The sequence below is a fragment of the Acinonyx jubatus genome, chromosome D1 (genome assembly GCF_027475565.1).
Source record: "Acinonyx jubatus isolate Ajub_Pintada_27869175 chromosome D1, VMU_Ajub_asm_v1.0, whole genome shotgun sequence".
NCBI classification, from domain to species: domain Eukaryota; kingdom Metazoa; phylum Chordata; class Mammalia; order Carnivora; family Felidae; genus Acinonyx; species Acinonyx jubatus.
Window position 1 is genome coordinate 47,539,169 of NC_069390.1, and position 24,325 is coordinate 47,563,493.

The 24,325-nt window shown below is 37.5% G+C and overlaps 1 protein-coding gene and 1 long non-coding RNA gene across 3 annotated transcripts in view; one reads left to right on the forward strand and one right to left on the reverse strand.

Annotated features, from left to right (window-relative positions):
- LOC113603477 (uncharacterized) overlaps window positions 1-24,325 on the reverse strand; it is a 204,133-nt gene that overhangs the window by 163,844 nt on the left and 15,964 nt on the right. The gene's annotated exons all lie outside the window — the stretch shown is intronic.
- On the forward strand, window positions 7,298-22,714 carry LYVE1 (lymphatic vessel endothelial hyaluronan receptor 1). The gene is made up of 6 exons (XM_015068709.3): window positions 7,298-7,593; window positions 11,274-11,445; window positions 11,554-11,693; window positions 18,411-18,719; window positions 19,356-19,434; window positions 20,015-22,714. The coding sequence occupies exons 1-6, from the start codon at window positions 7,509-7,511 to the stop codon at window positions 20,199-20,201; spliced, it is 972 nt and encodes a 323-aa protein (XP_014924195.1). The 5' UTR covers window positions 7,298-7,508; the 3' UTR covers window positions 20,202-22,714.

Consider the following 24,325-nt stretch of genomic DNA (forward strand, 5'->3'; position numbering starts at 1 on the left):
GAAGGTCAGAGAGATTAAAGGTATGGGAAAAACCCAAAGAGTCATTGCTGCTTTGAAAATGGAATAAGTCAGATGAGAAGAAAAGCAGGCAGCTTCTTGAGCAAAGAATGGACCCCAGTTGACAGCAAGCAAGCAAATAGGGACCTCATTTCTACATCATCAAGGAAATGAATTCTGCCACCAACCTGAACGAGCATGAAAGTGGATTCTTCTCCAAGACCTCCAGGTAAGAGCACACCACAACCTACACCTTGATTTTAATCTTGTGAGACCCAGTGCAGAGAACCCAATTGAGCCCACCCAAACTTCTGACCTGTGGAACTCTAAGATAGTATAAAAGTGTTGTTTTAAGTTGCTAAGTGTACAGTAATTTCTTACATGACAATAGAAAATTAATATAGTGGCTTTTATACTGACTCTTCATTAGTATTCCAGGGTGAAGTCCTGTATCTCCCATTCTTTTCCTTTACACATGAGATTTTTTTTTTGTATTATCTATTTAATAGTTACTACATTCCACTAACAAAAGTTCTGGAAAATTGAATTGAAATCCTTGGGGTGCTTAAGGCCAGAAAAAAAAAGAGCTTCACATTATTCTGGTTTTTATATTACAGAAGATATTGAAATCTTTGGAAAGACCTTAAAATTTAAAGATAGAATAGTTTAATGCAGTTAAGTGTCCAACTCTGGATCTCAGCTCAGGTCTTGACCTCAGGGTTGTGAGTTCAAGTTCCATGTTGGGCTCCACACTGGGTGTAAAACTTACTGAAAAAAAATGTTTCAGGTAAGCTTTTTTCTGTATTATTTTTTGCAAATTTTACTTCCAATGTAGTTAACATACTTTATATTAGTTTCAGGTGTACAATACAGTGGTTATTCAGTTCCATATTATTACTCAGGTGTTCATCAAGATAGTCCCCTTCATCTGTTTCACCCATCCCCCCCACTTATGTCCCCTCTGGTAACCATCTGTTTAATCTCTATAGTTAAAAGTCTTTTTTTTTTGGTTTGTCTCTTTTGTGGGATCTACACCCTTGGTACAGTCTCCTTTTTATTCTCTGCAGATCCTGGGTTGATCTTTCTTTAATATATATCATTTTTTTTCTTTTCCTACAGTCTGGTAAAATAGTAGGAAAGTTTTATTACTGTTCAATCCTCTCAGATTTTTGATAATGTTTTTTTCCCAATTCACGACACATGGGATATTTTTTATTGAGGTCATCCAGATCCTGCTTGATCATTACATTTAGGGGGAAGAATCTAACATTTTTAGCTCATAGGTCACCAAACCCCAAGTGCCACAGGTGAACCTGATAGGGAAGACTGGGCATAATTCAGAAATCAAAGACTTTGAGCTAGATGGAATTCTGCATTGGTTCCCTTGAGAATAGTGATTATATTCTATGTGTGGGAGGCATAGCAAACCCTATATGAGGTAGATAAGAAGGGTAACTGCTATGTGTTCACCAGATCACTTTTCCATTTGTTCCTTGGCACACAGATAGATTATATTTTCCAGACTCCCTTGCACTTAGATGGGAAGATGGGACAGAGTTCTGGCCAATGGGAAGTGATACAGCTACTTCCAGGCCTGGTCCCTAAAGTAATTTCCAGCACAATTCTCCACACTTTCTTCCTTTATTGCTGGCTCAACCAAGAAGATCTTGGGGGAGGGCTCTAAGGTAGTAAGTAGATAATGGTAGAGCTACAACATCTCTGAATAACTGTGTGTACAAAATCTCCTCAACACAGTCTCCACAACTACCACCACCACCACTGTCAGCCATTGGATTATGACATAAGACAAATGAACTTTTAATTTCTAAGGCACAGAGATTTGGGGTTAGTTATAGCAGTTAGACTACACTGACTAATTTATTTGCTTATCTACATATTTTAGAAAACAACTAATCCATATAATATCAGGTACCATAGAATTATATTGCTATGTAACTTTTAAGTTCAGATAATTCAACTCTCTTATTTGACAGATGATAAAACTGAGGCCCAGAGAAGTTTAAGTCACTTGCTCAAACTCACACAGAAAATCAGTGTAAGAACTTAAAGCAAAATTTAGATATTACCCCTCAGTCTAGTACTCTGGGTTGTACTGTATTTCCATCTTTCATGCAATATTTCAAAATTTCTACTCTATTTGAACTTTTATTTGCATGTATCAGATTAAATATAACTTGCACTCTTATGTGCCATATCTAGGGAATAAGAAAATGGGTTGGTTTGAATGCCACATTGGCCCAAATGGATCTAACAGATATATTCAGAATATTCCATTCTAAAAGAGCAGAATACACATTATTTTCAGGTGTACATAGAACATTCTCCAGAATAGACTACATGTTAGGCCACAAAATGAGTCTCAACAAATTCAAAATGATTGAAGTCATACCGTGCACCTTTTCCAACCACAATGATATCAAACTAGAAATCAACCACAAGAAAAAAATCTGGAAAGAACACAAATACATGGAGGTTAAATAACATACTATTAAATAATGGTCAACTAAAAAATCAAAGAGGAAATAAAAAAATACATGGAGACAAATGAAAATGGTCTAAAATCTTTGGGATGCAGCAAGTGTGGTTCTAAGAGGGAAGTTTATAGCAATACAGACCTACTTCAAGAAGCAAGAAAAATCTCAAACAGCCTAACCTTACACCTAAGGAGCTAGAAAAAAGAACAAACAAAACCAAAACCAGTATAAGGAAGGAAACAATAAAGATTAGAGAAGAAATAAATGAAATAGGGACTAAAAAACAAAAACAACAACAACAAAAAAATAGAATAGATCAATGAAACCAGGATGTGGTTCTCTGAAAAGATCAACAAAATTAATCAGTAGCCAGAGTCATCAAAAGAGAAAGAGAACTCAAAAAAAAAAAAAGCAGAAATTAGAGAAATAACAATCAACACCTCGGAAATACAGAAGATTATAAGAGAATATTATGAAAAATTATATGCCAATTAATTGGACAAACTAGAAGAAATGGATAAATTCCTAGAAACATATAACCTACCAAAACTGAGGCAGGAAGACATAGAAAATTTGAACAGATCAAATACCAGCACTGAAATTGAATTAGTAATCAAAAAAGCTCCCAACAAACAGAAGTCCAAGACTAGATGGCTTTAAGGGAAAATTCTACCAAACATTTTAAGTGGAGTTAATATCTGTTCTTCTCCAACTACTCAAAAATATAGGAGAGGAAGAAAACCTTCCAAATTCATTCCATGAGGCCAGCATTACCCTGATACCAAAACCACACACACACAAAAGAGAACTGCAGGCCAATATCTCTGATGAACATAAATGCAAAAATCCTCAACAAAATATTAGCAAACCAAATCCAACAATACAGTAACAAAACCATTCACCACCATCAGGTAGGATTTATTCCCAGGATGCAAGGTGGCTCAACATTTGCAAATGAATCAATGTGATACATCACATCAACAAAAGAAAGGATACAAGCCATATAATGATTTCAGTAGACACAAAAAAAAGCATTTGACAAAGTACAACATCCATCCCTGATAAAAACCCTCAACAAAGTAGGTTTAGAGGGAACGTACCTCAACATAATAAAGGCCATTAATGAAAACCCACAACTAACATCCTACTCAATGGTGAAAAACTGAAAGCTTTCCCCCCAAGATCAGGAACAAGATGAGGATGTCTTCTCTCACCACTTTTAGTCAACACAGTACTGGAAATCCTAACCACAGCAATCAGAAAACAAGAAATAAAAGTCATCCAAATCAGGAAGGAAAAAGTAAACCTTTCACTATTTGCAGATGACATACTATATATAGAAAACCCTAAAGACTCCACCAAAAAACTACCAGAACTAATAAATGAATTCACTAAAGTTGCAGGATACAACAGATAGAAATTTGTTGCATTTCCATACACTAATAATGAAGCAGCAGAAAGAGAAATTAAGAAAACAGTACCATTTACAATTGCACCAAAAATAATAAAACACCTAGGAATAAGAATAACCAAGGAAGTGAAAGAATTGTAGTTTGAAAATCATAAAATATTGATGAAGGAAATTGAGGATAACACAAAGAAATAGAAAGACATTCCATGTTCATGGACTGACAGAACAAATATTGTTAAAATGTCCATACTACCTAAAGCAATCTACAGATTTAATGCAACCCCTATCAAAACACCAACAGCATTTCTCATAGAACTAGAACAAATAATCCTAAAATTTGTATAGAACCCCAAAAGACCCCCAATAGCCAAAGCAATCTTGAAAAAGAAGAACAAAACTGGAAGTATCACAATCCATATCCTATAAAGCTGTAGTAATCAAAACAGTATAGTACTGGCACAAAAAGAGACACTTAGATCAGTAGAACAGAACAGAGAATCCAGAAATAAACCCACAATTATATGGTCAATTAATCTATGACAAAGGAGGCAAGAATGTGCAAAGGGGAAAAAGACAGTCTTCAATAAATGGTGTTGGGAAAGTAGACAGCTACATGCTAAAGAATGAAAATGGACCACTCTCTTACATGCTAAAGAATGAAAATGGACCACTTTCTTACACTATATGCAAAAATAAACTCAAAATGGATTAAAGACCTAAATATGAGACCTGAAATGATAAAAATCCTGGAAGAGAACACAGGTAATAATTTCTTTGACATTGGCAGTAGACATTTTTCTAGATATGTCTCCTGAGGCAAAAGCAAAAATAAACTATCAGGACTACATCAAAATGAAAAGCTTCTACACAGCAAAGGAAACAATTAACAAAACTAAAAGGGCAACCTACCAAATGGAAGAAGATATTTACAAATGACAGATCTAATAAAGGATTAGTATCCAAAATATATAAAGAACTGATACAACTTAACACCAAAAGAACTGATAGAACTTAACACCAAAAAACCCCAAATAATCCAATTTAAAAATAGAAGACATGAACAGAAATTTCTCCAAAGACATGCAGATGGCCAGTAGACACATGAAAAGATGCTAAACATCACTCATCATCAGGGAAATGCAAATCAAAACTACAATGAGATATCACTACACAACTGTCAGAATGGCTAAACTCAAAAACACAAGAAACAGGTGTTGGTGAAGATGGGGAGAAAAAAAATCCTCACATACTGTTAGGGGGAACACAAAGTGGTACAGCCACTATGGAAGACAGTATGGAGGTTCTTCAAAAAATTAAAAATTTTAGAGCTACCCTAAAATCCAGTAATTGCACTACTATTTACCCAAAGACTGTAAAAACACTAATTCAAAAGGATATATGGATCCCTATGTTTATTGCAGCATTATTTACAATAGCCAAATTATGGAAGCAGCCTGTGTCCATCAATAGATGAATGGATAAAGAGGAGGTGGGTGAAATAGGTGATGGAGATTAAGAGTACACTTATCATTATGAGCACTGAGTAATGTATGGAAGTGTTGAATCAGTATATTGTACACCTGAAACTAATACAATATTGTACATTATACTGGAATTTAAAAAACAAAAAAAAGAAAATGGGTCTGGATATTGTTTCCTACTCTCCTTTGCAATTTGATTGCTATTCTCTTCATTTTCATTTAACTTTTCAAATTTCCCTTCTAATTCTACAAATTTTTCTTTGTTGATTCTCCTTGATTATAGCATGAGCTGTTATTTTAGAAGAGGACAGTACTGCTGGTTCTTTTTCCATATCCTAAACACTGTTCCTCAAAACAATAAAGAGAAATTAACTGGCAATATTTTCTTTATAGCTCTCCAGTTTAGCTTTTCACTCCTGTCAACTAACTTTTCAGAAACCTGCCTTGAGTGAGAGGCCTAGAACTGAAGATTGAGCATACTCACATTTAGCGAGAGAGGCAACAAGTTCCCATCAATCATTCTCAATCTTAAATTCTCTCAATATAGATATCCAAAAAAGTAAGATTGTTTCCTCTTTCAGAAACTCATTCTTAAGCACCAGCACCATCATGCAGACTCCCTTTATCTAATAACTCCCCTTCTAGAAGTTTGTTTCCAAAATTTAGGTCATTCTTTTCTTTTCTCATAAGTTATTTCTCCCATCCAAATCCTTGCATTCTACAGTTTGTTTTTCCCTTCCTGTCTTCTTTCCTTCTTTCTTTTTGAAATACTTTAGAAAAATGCTTGAAGGCTACCTCTCCTTTGGGCATGGTGCTAGGTTTTAAGGATAATGATGAAAAAGACCTGATTCCTTCCTCCTTGTCTATCTAGTTCCGTGGTGATAGAGTCACATATGTTTCCAAGTTAACTATACCTTGGGACTTGTGCTCACCCAAGTAATGAGGTGTACAGATATTTAAATATTAGAGATATTTAAGGGCTATCCCCTGGTCTCTTACAAGTCACCTATGTGCAGAACAGATTCTCCTTTCATTGCTGGTATTTTCTGTATGGATATCTAATTTTATGACCAATACCATTTGTAAAAAAATAAATCATTATCCAAAAACTCCTGTAAATGACATTTATTTTGAAGAAAACTCATAAACCATTGCTCAAGGCATTATTCACAAGTCAGAATTCCATAATTCCCATGGAAGACAAACCATTGAATATCCATCTGGGAAAACAGAGAGTGCAGTCTACTTATACACAGTACATATAAACCTCACATTCATCAAGCAAGAAAGGGGAACTCTAAATTGAATTTTGGTCTACCAGAATAAAAGAGAAGCTATTAAAGAGAGAGTTATTATATAAAGGACGCTTGTGGTAATTACTATTATAACCTCAAAAATCCTTTTGTAAAGTGAAAAATGACTAAAATTTTGTGAATTGTCCCCCAGTTGTGTTTTCTAAATATGAATTGTGTGTGTCTTGTTTCTTTGAAGAAAGAATCACTTGCCATGGTGTATGAGAAAAGATAGACATATACACCCTGTTCTCAGTATTTAAGTGTGCATTTGCTTTCAGGAGCTTCTGCATCATCCCCTGCCCCACAACTGCCGCCTTCACAAAGATAAGCAGCTGGAGAAAAAAAAAATCACTGACTGTGGGAGGAAAAGAAGCACAATCCATGCTCAATCTCCTTTAGAGACAGACACTCCTAGGAGTATATAAATGAATGGGCTCCACAGGTAATAACAATGAACCATGTCAGAACTGAGCTGGTTGGGGAGGTAGGGGATGGCAGGGAATATGGGAATTGGGGAAACCTCTAGCAGTTTATGCTGTGCTATCTGTCTTCCTCATTTGTGTGTTTTCTGAGTCAGCATTAGCTAAATTTTCCAGAAAGCAATCCACAAAGTACAGCCTGGGCATTTAAGGGACGTCACTCATTTCCCCCAGTGACCTTGACAAGTCAGAAGCTTGAAAGCAGGGAAATCCGGATGTCTCAGTTATGAAATGAAGCAGTGGGGCTCCAATATATTTCCAGAAGACTCCATCTAGACTGGTGATTGCCTGCTTCTATTACTACCAGTGACCACCCAGGGTGCTTCTCTGGCTCATAAGGGATTTGCATAATGGCCAAGTGCTTCAGCCTGATGTTGCTTCTTGCCTCCATCTGGACCACAAAGCTCCTGGTCCATGGCTCTCTCCGTGTAGAAGGTAGGTTTCTCACCAGATTTCCAACCTGAGGCAAAGAAAGCAAGATCTTGCAAACTGTCCTAAGCCTACCAAATTCTTAACTATGGATTGCTGGGAGTAGGGGACCCTCAATATCCACAGATCTAGTTCATAGTGTTGCTCTGCCAGAAATGTTTTTACCATATTATTGACTTCACCAGAATGATTCACATTTACCTTTATGTTATTTTGACTTTTATTTTTGGTTATCGAATCTTTTTAATGAGAATATTTTGAAACAAAATATTGAGGAGAGATCATTTGTTTTTAAAAGTATTTCATTGAAGAAATAAACCATGATTGTAATGAATTTTAAGCAAGCACTAAAAGCTGGGAAAAATGGCCAACTTTCACTAAATATTGACCTGTTTTATATTTTTGGAAGTGTCAATATAATTATTTTAATTTCAATTTTGCTGTATTACAATTGAATGCATATGTTTTTAATATGAAATAAATAGCAAATTAACTGAAAAAATGTGAAAATATAGGTTTGAAAATTAGTCATTATCTCCCTACCAAAAAGGAATAGCTTTAAGGGATTTCCAGGCTTTTGAGATGCCTAAGTGGTAACCTCACTCTGCAATGTAGGCAAAAAAATTGTAACCACAAATCACTTATTATAGCTCCAGGCAAATGAAAATTTGAGCACTTTAAAAAGAAAGTTGTGTGTTCCTATGCTGGAATAGGCTCTGTGATATAAAGTATGTAGGAATCAGATATCCTGAGTTGATTCATATATTGTTATATTTATTATGAGAGCCAGGAGTAATATTTTTTTTTCAAAATTCCAAAATTGTTATTCTCAAATAAGTTTGGTCCTCTTTGAAATTCCCCTGGGAGACTTTTCCCCACAATGCTGCCATGACTCAAATATTTTGGAAATTGTTCTTTAACAATAATTCCATTGCACTCTGGACTATCTTTAATGATGTCAAAAATTTCCTAAGGAAATTAAATTATATATATCATATTTTATGTAACTTTTATGTATGTAATATATGAAATTTCATTTAATCTTCTCAAGAAGGGGCACCTAGGTGGCTCAGTTGGTTAAGCGTCTGACTTTTGATTTTGGCTCAGGTCATGATCTTACGTTTTTTGAGATCTTCATGGACAGTAGGGAACTTGTTTGGGATTCTCTCTCTCTCTCTCTCCCTCTCTCTCTCTCTCTCTCTCTCTCTCTCTGCCCCTCCCCACTCTTGTGCTCTCACTTTCTCTCTCAAAATTAATAAATCAACTTAAAAAAATCTTCTCAAGTAGACATTTTATAGATGAAACAGGCTCAAATGAAGCCAAGTGACTTCCTAATGCCGTATAGATGGTAAAAAAAAGCTTGGGTTTGAATTCAACTCTATCTGATCCAAACATACAGTATTTCTACTATGCCTGCTGTTTCCTAAAAATTCTTAAGGAAGAGGTTAGTGGAGTAGCCCTTGGATTCCAACTCCCTACTTTTGTCTTTAAAAAAACTAGGAAAGCATAAAAACGACTAATATTTGTTGACTATCTCTTATGGACCTAGTCCCTGCTAGGCACACGTTATCTAACTTAATTCTGACAAAAATTTTGTGAAGAAGATAGAACCAACCATTTTCATCTTACAAATGAGAACAATAACTTGCCAGAGTCCCAGAGCCTATTAATAACAGGTGAATAATCAAAGCTAGGTCCATTGTCCAGAATAGGTCTTTCATTACTCTAAATAATAACTTTTAAGGTAAAAATGAGTTATGATGGAAGAGTAGCAATACCACTTTCTAGTGTAATTAATAAACCTTCTCTGCAGGTATTCCTGAAGAAACAGCCATGAGATTTGAACAATAGCAAGCTCATGGGCTAAGCCAAATTCCAGGACAAATGGTGTGTTTGGAGAGTTTAGCTCTAATTGTAGAGTGTGTGTGTGTGTGTGTGTGTTCATTTTCTCCTCCATAACACAGTGGGAAGCAAAATAGTGGGCTTTTAGAGTTTGTGGGGTTTGTGCACCCAATCTGTCCTATATCCATGCTTATATCCTTGAGTTTGGGAAAGTTACTTAGTCTCCCTGAGCCTCAACTTTCTATTAAAGGAGACAGGGTTTGGCACAGAGTAGCATAAACAGATGATAGATGTTAGAATTAGTATTAGTATTTTTTAAAGTTTATTTATTTATTTTGAAAGAGAGAGAGCAGGGGAGGGGCAGAGAGAGAGAGGGAGAGAAAGAGAATCCCAAGCAGGCTCCACACTGTCAGTGCCATCCAGGTATCCCTAGTATTAGTATTAATATCAGTATTGCTATAGGTATTAGTATTAGTACATATAGTCATAAGAGGCTGTTTTGTCATTAACACTCATGTTGGGGTGTTGACTCTCTGGTTTCTCATCGTGAGGGCAACGTCTGGAAGCAAATAAGTCCATCCACAAATATTGTGTATCATATACATATTACCTCTTCTAGCTTCTTGCTCCAGAGCATAGCAAGGCCACATGGAGGACTTAGAAATGCTCCTTCTATGTTTTCAAGAAACTTATTTTAAATACCAACCTAGAAAGTGATCAAAGCATTTGACTGGGTATCCAACACACAGATCTGTGTACAAGCAACCTCTTGGAAGATTGCAATGCCCTCTTATGGATTTTTGTGGACAAAGCCCAATAGGAATAATGCACCTGAATGCAATACAATTTTGCAATTTTATACAGGTCTATAAATCTCAGATCCAAGAAAGTGATCTAAAGAACTTTTGGATTCATGAATTTTTGAGTAAAATATATTCACAACATATCTATTCAACTGCCTCACCTTCCCTTGAGAGATCAGTCATTAGAGAACTAAAACCAAAAAGCTTTGAAGATAACATAATGATGTTACTTATGATTTACTGAGCACCTACTTTGTGACAGGCACTATGCTAAGCATTTTTATTTGAATTAATTCATTCAACTGTCACTACCCTATACAATAGATACTGTTACTCTCTCAATTTTATGAATAAGGAAACTGAGGCTCAAAAAGATTAAATAACTAGCCTAAGATCTCAGAGATAGCAAGTGACATAGGCCAGACTCTAAAACTCAACTTTATTTAGTTTCTCTGTCATGCCAGGTTTACTGCCTGATTTCTTTAGGAACTTCTGAGTAAGCCTGCCCCCCAATGGCCAGAGAACACCTGGGACTGAGAAAGCTCACATTGTGTTATACCAAGTGCAACATTTTTCAGCCCATCTCAGAAATACTGGTGTTCCCAAGCCATATTGGTTTGGTGTATTGTTAGCTATTCTATTAACCAGAGCCCTGAATTCTATTTTTCTCAAAATCTCAGACCTTTCATTTTATAGACTCTAAAAAGGTTTGCAGCAACTGTATCAGCTAGACTCAACCCAAGGAACTGGTGGCAAAAGTCTCTATGTAAAGAACAAGTCTCTATGTAAAAAACCCCTTAATGTAGTGGTGTAGGATAGACTCAAATCTGATGAGAGGTACAGCTGGGACCAGAGCAAAGACCACCCTAACCCAGAAGGATTTCCTTGTGGGAAATGTCTGGCCTGTTATAGCTAACCATCAATCCCAGCCACAAGGACCTCACTGCTCTAACAAGACAATAATACTTTGCTAGGAAGAATAGCTTACAGGCTGGGAACAAGGACAGCGGCAAATTGAGGACCTCTGTGATTCCTTTGCAGAACTTTCCATCTCAGCACCATGCAGAATCGTAGGGGTCACCCTTGTGAACAAAAAGACAACCCAGCAGCTGAATTTCACAGAAGCCCAGGAGGCCTGTAGGCTGATGGGACTAACTTTGGCCAGCAAAGACCAGATTGAAGCAGCATGGAGGTCTGGCTTTGAGACTTGCAGGTGAGAAACAACTGTGTTCACAATACTGCTGGACCTCTTCCAGCTCTGTGTTCTTGTTCAGCAGTAGAGATAAATGTATCCATTCAACTAATGTGTATTCTGTTATAGCTATGGATGGGTTGCAGATAAGTTTCTGGTCATCCCTCGGATTCTCCCGAACCCCAAGTGTGGGAAGAATGGGATGGGTGTCCTGGTTTGGAGAAATTCACTCAGCAAAAAGTTCTTGGCCTACTGTTACAACTCATCTGGTGAGTCATATCTGTAGCCTCTCCATGTTTTCTCTAGCTCTATGACCTGTCTGAGTAGCCCTGAGTAGCAGCAGAAGGAATCTTGGTGATGGTCATTTAATACTCCCAATACTGCCTCTATGTAGGACCAGGCCAGAGTTGGTCATATGCCCCTCAGAGGAAAAAGTTAGGGAAAATATGACTAAATGGCAACATAGGAAGAGCAGGTTCCATTACCCACATTCCTCCATCTTATAAGATAAATAAGAAGAAGGTAAGGAAATATTCACTATAGACAAAGCAATGTATCGAGTTATCATCCTGAACCTTGACAATCTCTTTATAAGGTATACTTTGTCACTCCCATTTTGCAGAGGAGAAAATTTAACCCAAAAGACATAAGTATATTTGTCTACGTTCTCACTTACAACAAAGATTTTAACACAGGTCTAACTCTGAAAGCATGTTCTTTACCTTACCCTACATTCCTTTAAAGGAGAGGAAATTCAGATGCTACATTTTTTCTTTTTTTTTAAGTAGGCTTCACACCCAGCATGGATCCCAGTGCAGGGCTTGAACTCATGACCCTGAAATCAAGACCTGAGCTGGATCAAGAGTCAAATGCTTAACTAACTGAGTCACCCAGGGGCCTCACTACACTTGACATTTTTAAGAATAAGATCATTTTATGAAGGAAGGAGTTGAAGTTAGGAAATAGAATTGGTTTGCTCATAGTCACACAGTCATCCTATTAACTTTGCTTGGAGACCATATCCACCTATCCCAAGTGCTCTACCTAAGGAACTTCCCAGAAAGTTTTTCTTTCAGTAAATACTTATTCTCTTCTGATTTATTACACTTCACACATACTCATAAATCTGACCTTCTAAAGGTCAGACAGCTGAGTGGTCATATACAAGGGCAGATTCCAAAGTTATTCTCTAAGATCCAAGAGATAAGTGTGCACCAGCAACATTATGTTGCCCAAAGGCAACATAGGATCCAAGCAGTTCTCTGAATCAGGAGGCTTTGACCTAGAAAGAGCCCTGAAAGACGCTTTGTCCTCTTCCCTCATTTCATGGATGAAATGATAGCTCAGAATGAAGGTTTGGCTTGTTCTGTTGGTGGCAGAGTCAAAAGTGGAATAAAGCTTTTTGTTTGTTTGTTTCACCATCCTCCTTCTCTCTTCTGCCTCTTATGCCTACCGCTTTTGGTTGGGGAATTGGTGGTTCACAAACCTGTTTATCTCATAGCCAGCCCATGCCTGTCAAGTGACCTAGCCTTTCAACTTCCTGGCCTTCCTCCCAGCTGTCAGTGTGATGATATGATACCCAGCCCTCTGGACTTCACAAAATGGAGTCAGAGGAAGAGGACTTGGATTTGTGTATTTCCTCCTGGTTTCATTTAACTCATACTTCCAACCCCTATATTTCCTGTATGCTTAAAGTTAGATCTAAAGGCTTGATTAGACTCTTGTTCAACATTTTGAGAATAATATTTCATAGATGATATTGTGCACTTTAAATCACATCCCAACTTAATGTCAGTATGTCCCACTATTAATATGCTAACTTTGGTCATTTGAATAATATGGTGACTGCCAGACCTCTCTAAAGGAACTCATAAAGATATGCTTTTCCCCTTGCAATGAGTAAGTAACCCATAATGGGATATTTTGGCACCATGCATATATTCTGACCCCAACTATCTAGTACCTAGAGTTTAAGCAGCCATTGGTTATTCTTACTGGAATCAGTTATTATATGTGGGGTTACAAAATGGTGATGTTTCTAATCTTCCTTTTACATTTATTAACTGGAATTCTTTGATGCAGAAGAATCTCTCTCTTCTCCAACCCCGCCCCCCACACACATTTCTTCCCCCCCTCTTATACTACTATGAATACATTATATTTTACTTATTCTGTGTGTTCAATATGTTGTAATCAATTTTACAATTATTATTCTTTTATTCTTTTTGATGCTCAAATTGTCCCAAATTTGGTGAGTAGGAGCCCCTTCTAGTTGACTTTTGTGTTCTTTATTCCATTAATATTTGAGTAATTCCTTGCTTTCTGACATAATAGCATGTCCCACACTTACGTTGTACTTTCTCTGCCCCTGATATGGAACCAGCCATTTATTTCTCTAAGAAGCCATGTTCTTTTTAATGGAGAATGTTAATTTGAAACCAAGATCTGGATGCAAGTAGTTTTCATTACTACTGGAGTTTTCACTGCTTCTTCAGTATTTTTAGTGGATAGCTCTATACATATATAGCGCTCTCTCTCTCTCTCTCTCTCTCTCTATATATATATATACAGAGCTATCCACTAAAAATACAGACTTATATCTAAACATTATGAATTTGGGGGCACCTGGGTGGCTCAGTCAGTTAAGTATCTGACTTCAGCTCAGGTCATGATCTGGTGGTTCATGAGTTAGAGCCCTGAGTCGGGCTCTGTGCTGACAGCCCAGAGCCTGGAGCCTGCTTCTGATTCTGTCTCCCTTTCTCTCTGCCCCTCCCCCACTCATGCTCTGTCTCTGTCTCTCAAAAATGAATAAATTTTAAAAAATTTTAATAAAAAATAAAAATTATGAATTTGTATTGATATTTCCAGCTCAAATATAACAGGTCAAGCTTTTTCTTAGTTTACTTTGTTTTACACTTATATTTTTCTCTTACACAGAAAATCACAGTTCCCAATAAATAATATTACTATACTTTCTCATCCTATGATAGTTTCAAAATTATAAAACCAACATTATTGAGTGAACCCATTGAGTGAAATTTGAGATTTCTTTGCATTTCTTTTAGTCCCCAGAATATAGCCCTGTAAGGGTGTACTGTCAATGAAGTATGTGCAAAAGGGACTTGAAAAATTCACAACTCTGTGTAGTTATACTATCAGTTTGAAATAAATTAGGTTCATCTGCTTTTGTTTGCCATCTTTGTGAGGATCAGAGATAATCTAACCTTTATTCAAATGCTAATCCTAAACATATGCCATTTGTTTTTATAACTTTCTTTTTTATGGTTATCTTGTGAGGTCTATCAGAGTAACTTAAACCTGACCCTACACTTTATCCTAATTGTCTTTTTTATTGCTATCTTTGTGAGCTTTGGGGGACCAGATCAAGGTGCTTTGAATGCTCTGCATGCACCATCTGCTTCATGCTGTTCCCTCCACCACAATGCCCATCTTCCTATTTAGTTAACTGCTACTCTTTATTCAATTCTTGAGTGCCATCATCTTCAAGAAGCCTTCCCATACCCTTTACTCCGATCTTTCCTCTTGGACTCCAACTACACTCTGTGTTTAACATCAGTACACTTGGCACATTCTAAAGAAATCATATTCATAGTTTGAGGTATGTCCTCAACCCAGTAGGAATTATGGGACCAGACTGCTGTTGCTCCCTCACACTGTGGCCCTGTTGGCTATATTTAATGAACAGAGAGGCAAAGGAAAGTAATTGTTAGATAGATCCTGTCTATCATGCTCATACATTATGACAGGCCCTACACATTTATTATCTCATTAACCCTCAGTAAAATGACAGAAGGGTATCGTTTCTATTTTCCAGGAGAAATAACTGATGTTTAGAGTATATTTTACTATGATCCTAGTCAATAAGGGAAAGAGCCAGGATTTAAATCTTGAGCCACTACTCCCATGTAGCACCTTCCATGGTGATGACTACACATCAATAATATACCAGGCCCCGGTTGGGTTCTGGGCATCAATATTTTTTAAAAGCTCCCCAGATGATTCTAACCTATAGCCAGGGTTCAAAAAATCACTTTTCTCTAGGAGATCTCTAAAATATAACTTTTAGGATTCCAGATACTTCTGGATTCCCCTATTTCTTTGCAATTGCAATAATCTCCTTCCTTATTCCTGGATTGTACTCTCTCCCCATTGCATTTCATCCTCCACACACCTCCACTGATAATTATGTTACTCCTCTGCTCCGTAGCCCTTGGTGACTTCCTATTTGAGAATATGATGTAAACTATGAAGCCTTTTACGCATTAAAGTGAGCATGTATGAGAACTCCTGTATATCAGTTGGGAGGTTTGTGGACCCAGTTGAAAATTCCATTTCCTACAAAATACATTCCAAATGCTTTAACAAGGCAATTACAAATCTCAATACTCTGGCTCTAGTCAATCTACCCAGTTTCATCTCCTGCTTGCAGTCTTTCATGCTACCAATCATATATACACTCTACTCTCCAGCCACCCTGCACTCCTTATCATTTTTCTGTAACTACATTTTCAAACTTCTGGATTCTTGGATCATGCTATTCCTATTGACTGGAATATTCTATTCCTTCCTGCATACTAGATGAGCTTCTGCTGTGTTCCAAACATACTGGCCTTTTATTCATCAAACATACTGAGTTCATTCAGCTTTGGGCTCTTGAACTTCCTGTTCTCTTTTCTTGGAATGATTTTGCCCTCGATTTTCAATGACTGGCTACTTCTTATCATTTAGGCCTCAGCTTAAGTATCACTTCACTTTCTCCTATCATCCTACTCAAAGTATCTTCTTGGGATGCCTGGTGGCTCAGTCGATTAAGCATCTGACTTCGGCTCAGGTCATCATCTCATGGTTTGTGAGTTCAATCCCCACGTCAGGATCTGTGCTGACAGCTCAGAGCCTGGAGCTTGCTTTGGATTCTGTGTCTCCTGCTCTCACTGTCCCTCCTCCTCCCTAGCTCATGCTCTGTCTCTCTCTCTCTCTCTCAAAAATAAACATTAAAAAAGATTTTTTTAATAGTTAAAAGCAAAGAGGGAGGGAGGCAAACCATAAAAGACTCTTAAATACAGAGAACAAACTGAGGGTTAATTGGGGGGGAGTGGGGGGAGAGGGAAAAATGGGTGACGGGCATTGAGGAGGGCACTTGTTGGGATGAGCAATGGGTATTGTATGTAAGTGATGAATCACGGGAATCTGCCCCCAAAACCAAGAGCACACTGTACACACTGTATGTTAGCCAATTTGACAATAAATTATATTAAAATTAAAAAAAATTTTTTTTAATTCAAAGTATCTATCTCCCATCCCCCACCCCTACCAGTTTAATCCTTATTCTCTTTAATTTTCTTCTTAACATTTATCATACTCTGAAATTTCTGGCTTTAAAAAAAAATCTTATCCTTCCATTAGCATATAAGGCCCTTAAAAGTAAGAACTCTGTTTTCTTTGTATCATGACCTTGACACCTAGAACAGTGTTTTGCACAGAGTTGGAACTCAATAAATATTTGTTGAACAAACACATTAATCCTCCATACCTTGCTCAAATGCCATCTCCTCTGTGAATCTCTTTATCAAAATACTTCTGTCCTGGAAACTGGAACTAGACCTAATTGTATCCGTATTTTCAGTTCCCAACATATAATGTGCTCATGTTTTTTCCCTGATATTGAAAATTTTTCATTTTTTGAAGAAAAACTTAGCATGTGCTCAAGAATGAGAAATGTAACTAAAAGTTCAGGGCAGAGGTCAAGGATGATGTGTGTTTCAATAGAGATATTTTATAAGTATAATAAATAGTATAAAATTCTGACTGAATGTGTGTGTAGTCAAAATGTTTTATCAATAGTATCAATGACCTTGATTGGTAATTTATGGTATTTTTCAAAAATGAAGGAAATAACTTTTTCTTCCTAGCTAACATTCCAGCTGATGGTACCCACTGCCAGAAATAAGTAGGAATTTGAAATAGATGCAAACTCATATTATATCTATTATATTATACTATATATTATAATATGTCATATTATAATATATCATATGGCTCCGCCATTTACTAGGTATGTGACTTTGGGCAAGTTATTTAATTTCACTGAACTTCAGTTTCCCCCTATAAAATGAGAGTTTAATAAAATTGCTAAATAAAGTGTCATGATTGACTCAGAGTTAGCTGCTCAAAGATGTTTAGTTTCCTCTCCACCAGAGCCAACAGATAGGAAACAGATAAACCTATATCCAGCCCCTGCTCCCCTCCTTAAAATTTTTTTTTATTTTGAAGAGCACAGAGAAAGCTGGTTTTAGATCTTTGTCCTGAAGTGGTGTCATCTGTATATATTCAGTCTCCCCAGCTACTCCTTCCATCCTGTCACTTTTCTTTCCTTTCTTTATTCATCAAATATTTATTGAGCATGTATTATGTGCTAGGCACAGGGAATGATAAGACAGGGGTCCTGCTTCCAAGGAGCTCAGTCTAGTGTAGAGCAGTGCAATGAGAACCTTGACAAGGGAAGTATAAGGAGGTACAAAAACATATGCCTTGGAAACCAATCTAGTCATCAAGTCTGCCTAATAAAGAGATGTTCAATCTGAGACTTGAAGAGTAAGTAATAGCTAAGTAAAGAGGGGACAAAGAGTCTTACAGGTGAAGAAAGCATCATGGTCAATGCTTGGATATGAGAGAAAGCACATCAAAGAAACTGAAGAAATCTGAGTAGGCAAGAGGAAGGAGAGACACACTGGTCAGATAAGGCTAGCCATGTCAGCAGGAGACAGATCACAAAGGGCCTTATGGGCCACTGAGTAGAGGCAGTCACTGAAGGATTCTAAGGAAGTGATATGATTAGATTTGCATTTTTCTAAGACCATTCTGGCTACAGTATAAGGGGACTGGAAAGGAGTAAGACTAGAGGCAGGAAGAACATTAGGAGGTGTTACAATACTTACTTGTTACTTTATTTTTCCCTCCCCCAACAGATACTCGGATTAACTCATGCTCTCCAGAAATTATTACCACCAAAGATCCCATATTCAACACTCATGAGGCAACATACACAACAGAAATGATCACCAGTGACAGTGCATACTCGGCTTCATCTACTGTTGCACCTTACTCTACTACACCTACTCTTGCTCCTACTTCTGCTTTGGCCTCCACTTCTCGACGGAAAAGAAAGTTGATTTGTGTAACAGAAGCTTTTGTGGAAACTAGCACCATATCTACAGAAACAGAATCTTACATTGAAAATAAAGCAGCATTCAAGAATGAAGTTGTTGGGTTTGGAGGTAAAAGCTTTCTGTGTTTGCAGTATATTTGTGTGTGTTTGTGTGTTTATGTATAACAGAAAATACATAAAAAACTAGGCTATCTCCAGATTGGCCATACAAGTAAAACCTTAATGCAAACTCAACTTTCATAAAGTCATAGAACTTGAGGGCTCTAAAGAACCTTAATGATTAAACTAAAAATCATAGTATATGAGTATAAAGTAGCTTCACTTTTAAAACTCAAAGACTTTAAAAATAAGACACTATTAATATATCAGAGTTTAATATATATATATTTATATATATATATGCCTTTAAATGCCTATGATTAGAAAGTTTGTCTTCCTATTTAAAAGGAAGGGTTTACACCTAACTAGCTCCAAACCTATCATCCCACAGCCACAGAGAGGAAATGGACTCCATGATATTGCAATTTATAGAATACAGCTTGAGAGGCAAGGCCTGGGATTCTATAGGAAAAGAAGCAAAGAAGCAGATGTGGGCCCAACATTCTAAGTAGCCCCGTTGTGGTCACAGAGAAGGCTTTTCTCCTGCATTATCTGTTGTCTTCATGCGTGTAAAGAATCATTAGAAGAGCAGCACACAACACTGTGTAAGCAAAGGACCCACAGACGATGTCTCTGTTTCCTCCAGGTGTCCCCACGGCTCTGCTAGTGCTTGCACTCCTCTTCTTTGCTGCTGCAGCTGGTCTCGCAGTTTGCTACATCAAAAGGTGGGGTTGTTGGCACATTGTTAGTCTTGTAATGTTTGTCACATTCCTATCTTGTGTTTTTTCCAGGGTTGTTGTTAGCATTTCGTCAGTCAAAACAGAGACAGTAGACTTCTCACATCGTAAATGTCAGTCAAAACAGAGACAGTAGACTTCTCACATCGTAAATTTTCTCTCTCTTCTCACCTCTCCTCCCTAACACCCAATCTTTCCTACTATTTCAGCACATGCATGTCACCCAGCCTTTAGAAACAGGTCAATGGGTGTCCCTTTGAAAATCAAGAGATAAAAAGAAAAGACTGAAATCTAGGGGGGAAGTATATGCTTTATTTTGATTTGGAATTCTCTGTTGTTGGTGGGAGGGTTGTGAGGTCAGCCTTAAGTGTGGCCTGCAAATTTACTGTCTCATCTAAATGAATCCACTAAGGTAGGGATGCAATGTATTTGAGAATGCACATGTTAGCATCTGACATAAAGGTACCAGCATACTGTGCTAATACGTGCCAACACAGACAAAGTGTTATCTATTGTCATATGTGTTACATAGAAGTGTCTCACTTTAATTTTATGTTTATGCCTATAGGTATGTGAAGACCTTCCCTTTTACAAACAAGAATCAGCAGAAGGAAATGATTGAAACCAAAGTAGTAAAGGAAGAGAAAGTTGATGATAGCAATCCTAATGGGGAATCAAAGAAAGCTGATAAAAATTCAGAAGAGCACAAGAGTCTGCCCAAAACTACAGTGCGATGCCTGGAGGCTGAAGTTTAGAAGAGAAAAAATGAGAGGACACACCTGAGGCTGATTTCTTTCCTGATTCATATCCTGGTCCTAGATGGGGAAACTTAAAGGGCCAAAGAACCAAACAAGAAAGTCCACCCTTGGTTCCTAAATGGAATCAACTCAGGGCTACTTTTGGATTATGGAGTTCACCAAACGGAATTCCCTTCTTACTGCAATCCTTTCTGGATCCTCCTACCTCCAAAGCTTCCCACAGCCTTTCTAGCCTGGCTATGTCCTAATAATATCTCTGTGGGAGAAAGGAGATTTACAAACCACAAGAACCTAAAACAGCTAATCAGAATGCATTTATAAAGAGGCTTCTCAGCTGGCTGACAAGAGGTGCGTTGAGAACCAAGAGATTGTTGAGACCAAGCTTTTCTCTATTGATTCCACAGGCCAGATCCTTTCTTCAGCTCTGAAAAAGTAACATGCATCACCTGGCATGCCCTTCTGAACCAGGCAAGAACAAAAGAAGGAAGGAAAAGTTCAGCAACTGAAGGTCATGGACATTCCCATGACTTGAGACCTGATCTCTGTAAAGCCAAAATAAGTAGAGAAAAAGAATGAGGCCAAAGATGTTGCCAGTATATTGTCAGCAGGGACTATAAGTACAAACAGGGTCAAAGTAGTCATCTCTGAATAATCTGAGTTGGAATCGCTTTTTAGAACACACTTTCTTTTCTCTCTCTCTCTCTTGCTGCTGCCATTTTTTCTAGAAGTACATAATTTTATAAAGGAACCCCCCCAATCTCTTACAAATTTTTATTTTTATCGGAGCTGTATCTGGGAAATCAGTACTGAAGAAAATTACTGTATTAAAAGGCAGTAGAATTTAACAAACATTTAACAAACATTCCTACTATATGTCAGGTGCTGGGTAAGGTATTATATTCTATAATAGAATATTATTTATCAAAAACTTACAAACAATAAAATGTATGAAGCTAATTTTTTCAGTTTTGATATCCTTAGCTTATCTACTTGCAAAACTAATTTTTTGCTAAGACTAATCCATTCACTATTTTCTCTAATATGGCAGCCACTATAACCTTAATTTATTATTAACATACCTAAAAAGTACATTATTACCTCTATACACCAAAGCACATTTTGAAAGCATCATTAACAAATGTATTGCAAGTTCTTTTATCAGCAAGAAGGGCTCAAGAGGTGCAGAAATATTTGTGTCAAAAAAAAAATAAAAGCATTTAGAAAATTTTGTTGCTCCCTTATTTACATAGATGCATTATAGTTTTCATGGAAAACTGAAGTAATCTGTTTTTTGCAAAAGTAAGAGGGACAACTTTGGTTGTTGAAAAACAAATATTTGTAAACCCAGCGGTACATACATCACCATGTGGGGTTATGCTTGCTTCAGGGGATCTTATTTTAAGTTGGTCAAGTACTCACCCATAAAACAGTCCTTTACACATTACAATCCATTTCAGAATTCACAGAGAGCTGAAGATTCAGGATTGTTCCCCTGTCCTGTTTTTCTAGCTTTCTCTCTCCCTCTCTCTGGTCTTCCCTGTTGGACTAGTATCTTCTTTCCCTTACCAGTGACTGCACAGCTAGCTAGCTCCATGGTCCCTTCAGCTCAGAGACCATAAACTGCTGGCACAGTCTTTGGTAGTTGGCCCAGAGTATTATCTTAAATTTTGGGTTAATTGCCAGGAATTAAAACTTGAGGGGTGCCTGGCTAGCTCAATCAGTAGAGTATGTGACTCTTGATCCAGGAGTTGTGAGTTTGAGCCCCATGTTGGGTGTAAAGATTACTTAAAAATAAAATCCTTAAAGAAATCAAGGGTTTTCACATATTTATATTTCTGGGTTCCCTTGAAAAGGGAAGATTTGGGGGCACCTGGATGGCTCAGTTGGTTGAACGTCTGACTTCGGCTCAGGTCATGATCTCGCAGTCTGGTCCCTGAGTTTGAGCCCTGTGTTAGGCTCTGTGCTGACAGCTCAGAGCCTGGAGCCTGCTTCAGATTTTGTGTCTCCCTCTCTCTCTGCTCCTCCCCAACTCACGCTCTGTCTCTCTCTCTCTCTCAAAAATGAATACACGTTTTAAAAAACGTTTTTAAAAAGAAAAATGGGAAGATCTGGAAATCAAGAACCCATATTCCTACACAACAATAACTATCTCAGACTGAGTAGTGGCTGTTCCCTTTAAAAGGCCTCTGCTTAACAGAAGACCATGGGGGAGGGGAAGGGGAAAAAAAAAAGTTAGAGAGGGAGGGAACCAAACCATAAGAGACTCTTAAAAAATGAGAATAAACTGAGGGCTGATGGGGGTGGGAGGGAGGGGTAAGTAGGTGATGGGCACTGAGGAGGGTACCTGTTGGGATGATCACTGGGTGTTGTATTGAAACCGATCTGACAATAAATTTCATATTAAAATTCATTCATTCATTAAAAAAAAGGTCTCTTCTTGCTTCACGCCACCACAGTGTTCACTGTCTATTGCATTTTCATGCCAAAATAAAGGTGCCATGTCCTATGGATCTTGTAATACTATTGCCATTTCTTTCACACTCAGCCCATTTCACTCATTTACAATCTTCCAGGTGCTGAGGTCTATGAGTTTGAAATTCTGGTTTGTCAGTCCTTAAGTTTTATTAGCCTCATCTAGTTCTCAAGTAGTGAAGAAGAAACAGCAAAAAAGAGCCTAAGTAATGGTCTTCCTTTTGTGTGTTAGCTGAAAAATAATCAGATCTTCCACACTAGATCTCTCATCTTGAAGGCATCTACTATATATTAAGACACTATCATCTATTAATTTAGACAGGTGTGTGTCCTCCTCAGGAGGAAGGGGGAAGGAGAAAAACCCCATCCATCCACATATGATCACTAGATAGCCCAGATGCCAACTGCAAACATATTGATGAAATAGGTAACGTTCATCGTTAAGGAAGAAAGGAAAGGAAGGAAGGGAGGGAGAGAGGAAAGGAGTAATACTGAGTACCTACTAAGTGGCAGTCATTTTCACATGTCCTATTTAATCACTATGTTTTCTCTGAGAAGAATTATTACTGTCATTTTTTATTAGAAAATTTGATTTTTAGAGGAGTTAAATCACTTTTCTATGGTCACACGTCTACTTAAGTGCTAAAAGTAGGATTCAATCCCATGTCAGAATGACTGCACAGCCCATATTCTTTTCCCTACACCACCAGACTCCTTTTGCAAATGACAAGAGAGTGATATAAACTATTCCAGTATGTAAGCTTGAAATCAGGCACTTGCCAAAAAACAATAGTGGGGAGATAAGAAAAACAACTTAGGACTCCTGTCCCAACTTCAGGGAATTTTTCCTAAATCCACTTGCAATAACAAAGAAAAAAGAGAACCACTAAAAACCTTTGAGAACTGTTCCCTCATTGATGCAGACACCAACCTCAGCAAAGACTTACCTGGTCCAGCTCATATGGTCAGAAAATGCAAGGCTCACAAGGATCCAAGATAAGCTCCTCTAAATTCTTCCTTCACAAAGTTAAAAAAATGAAGCCAAATGTTGCTGATAGCTAGAAGTGAAGTAGAGCCAGGTCTACAAGTCTCCTTCTTCCTAGCCAAATTCTCTTTATTCTCCATTGAGCAAAGAGAAATTAGAAGAATGCAAGATATGACCCCAATTCACACCTACAATCTGGCCCTTGTGAAACTAACTGCTTTTTATAAAAACTAGGCCAACTATCAAGTATAAACATGCTAATGTGCGTCCAATAAAAACAAGCAGATTTCTAAGGGTGGAAAGCTGGAGTAAAGCAGAGGACTTGATGCCCAGCACATGTATGCACAAAGTGGGAATTCATAAATGCCCACTGGCTTGAACAAGATTGAATCATGTTGATTTCCAGAGCAAAGAATCCTGCATGTTACTGCCCTTCTGTAGACTTTTAGCTGGTTACCAAAGCAAAATCAAACTAGGGAAGAGCAGGTTTCTAAGGACAATAATAATAACACTCAAGTAAATAAATTCTTACCAAGGAATGAGAGAGTTACTCACACTCACACACACACACACACACACACACACACACACAGGTTTAAGTTTCCAAACAGGAAGAAAAGCAATTATTTATCAATTCAATCTCCTAGTTAAATGTAAATAAGAT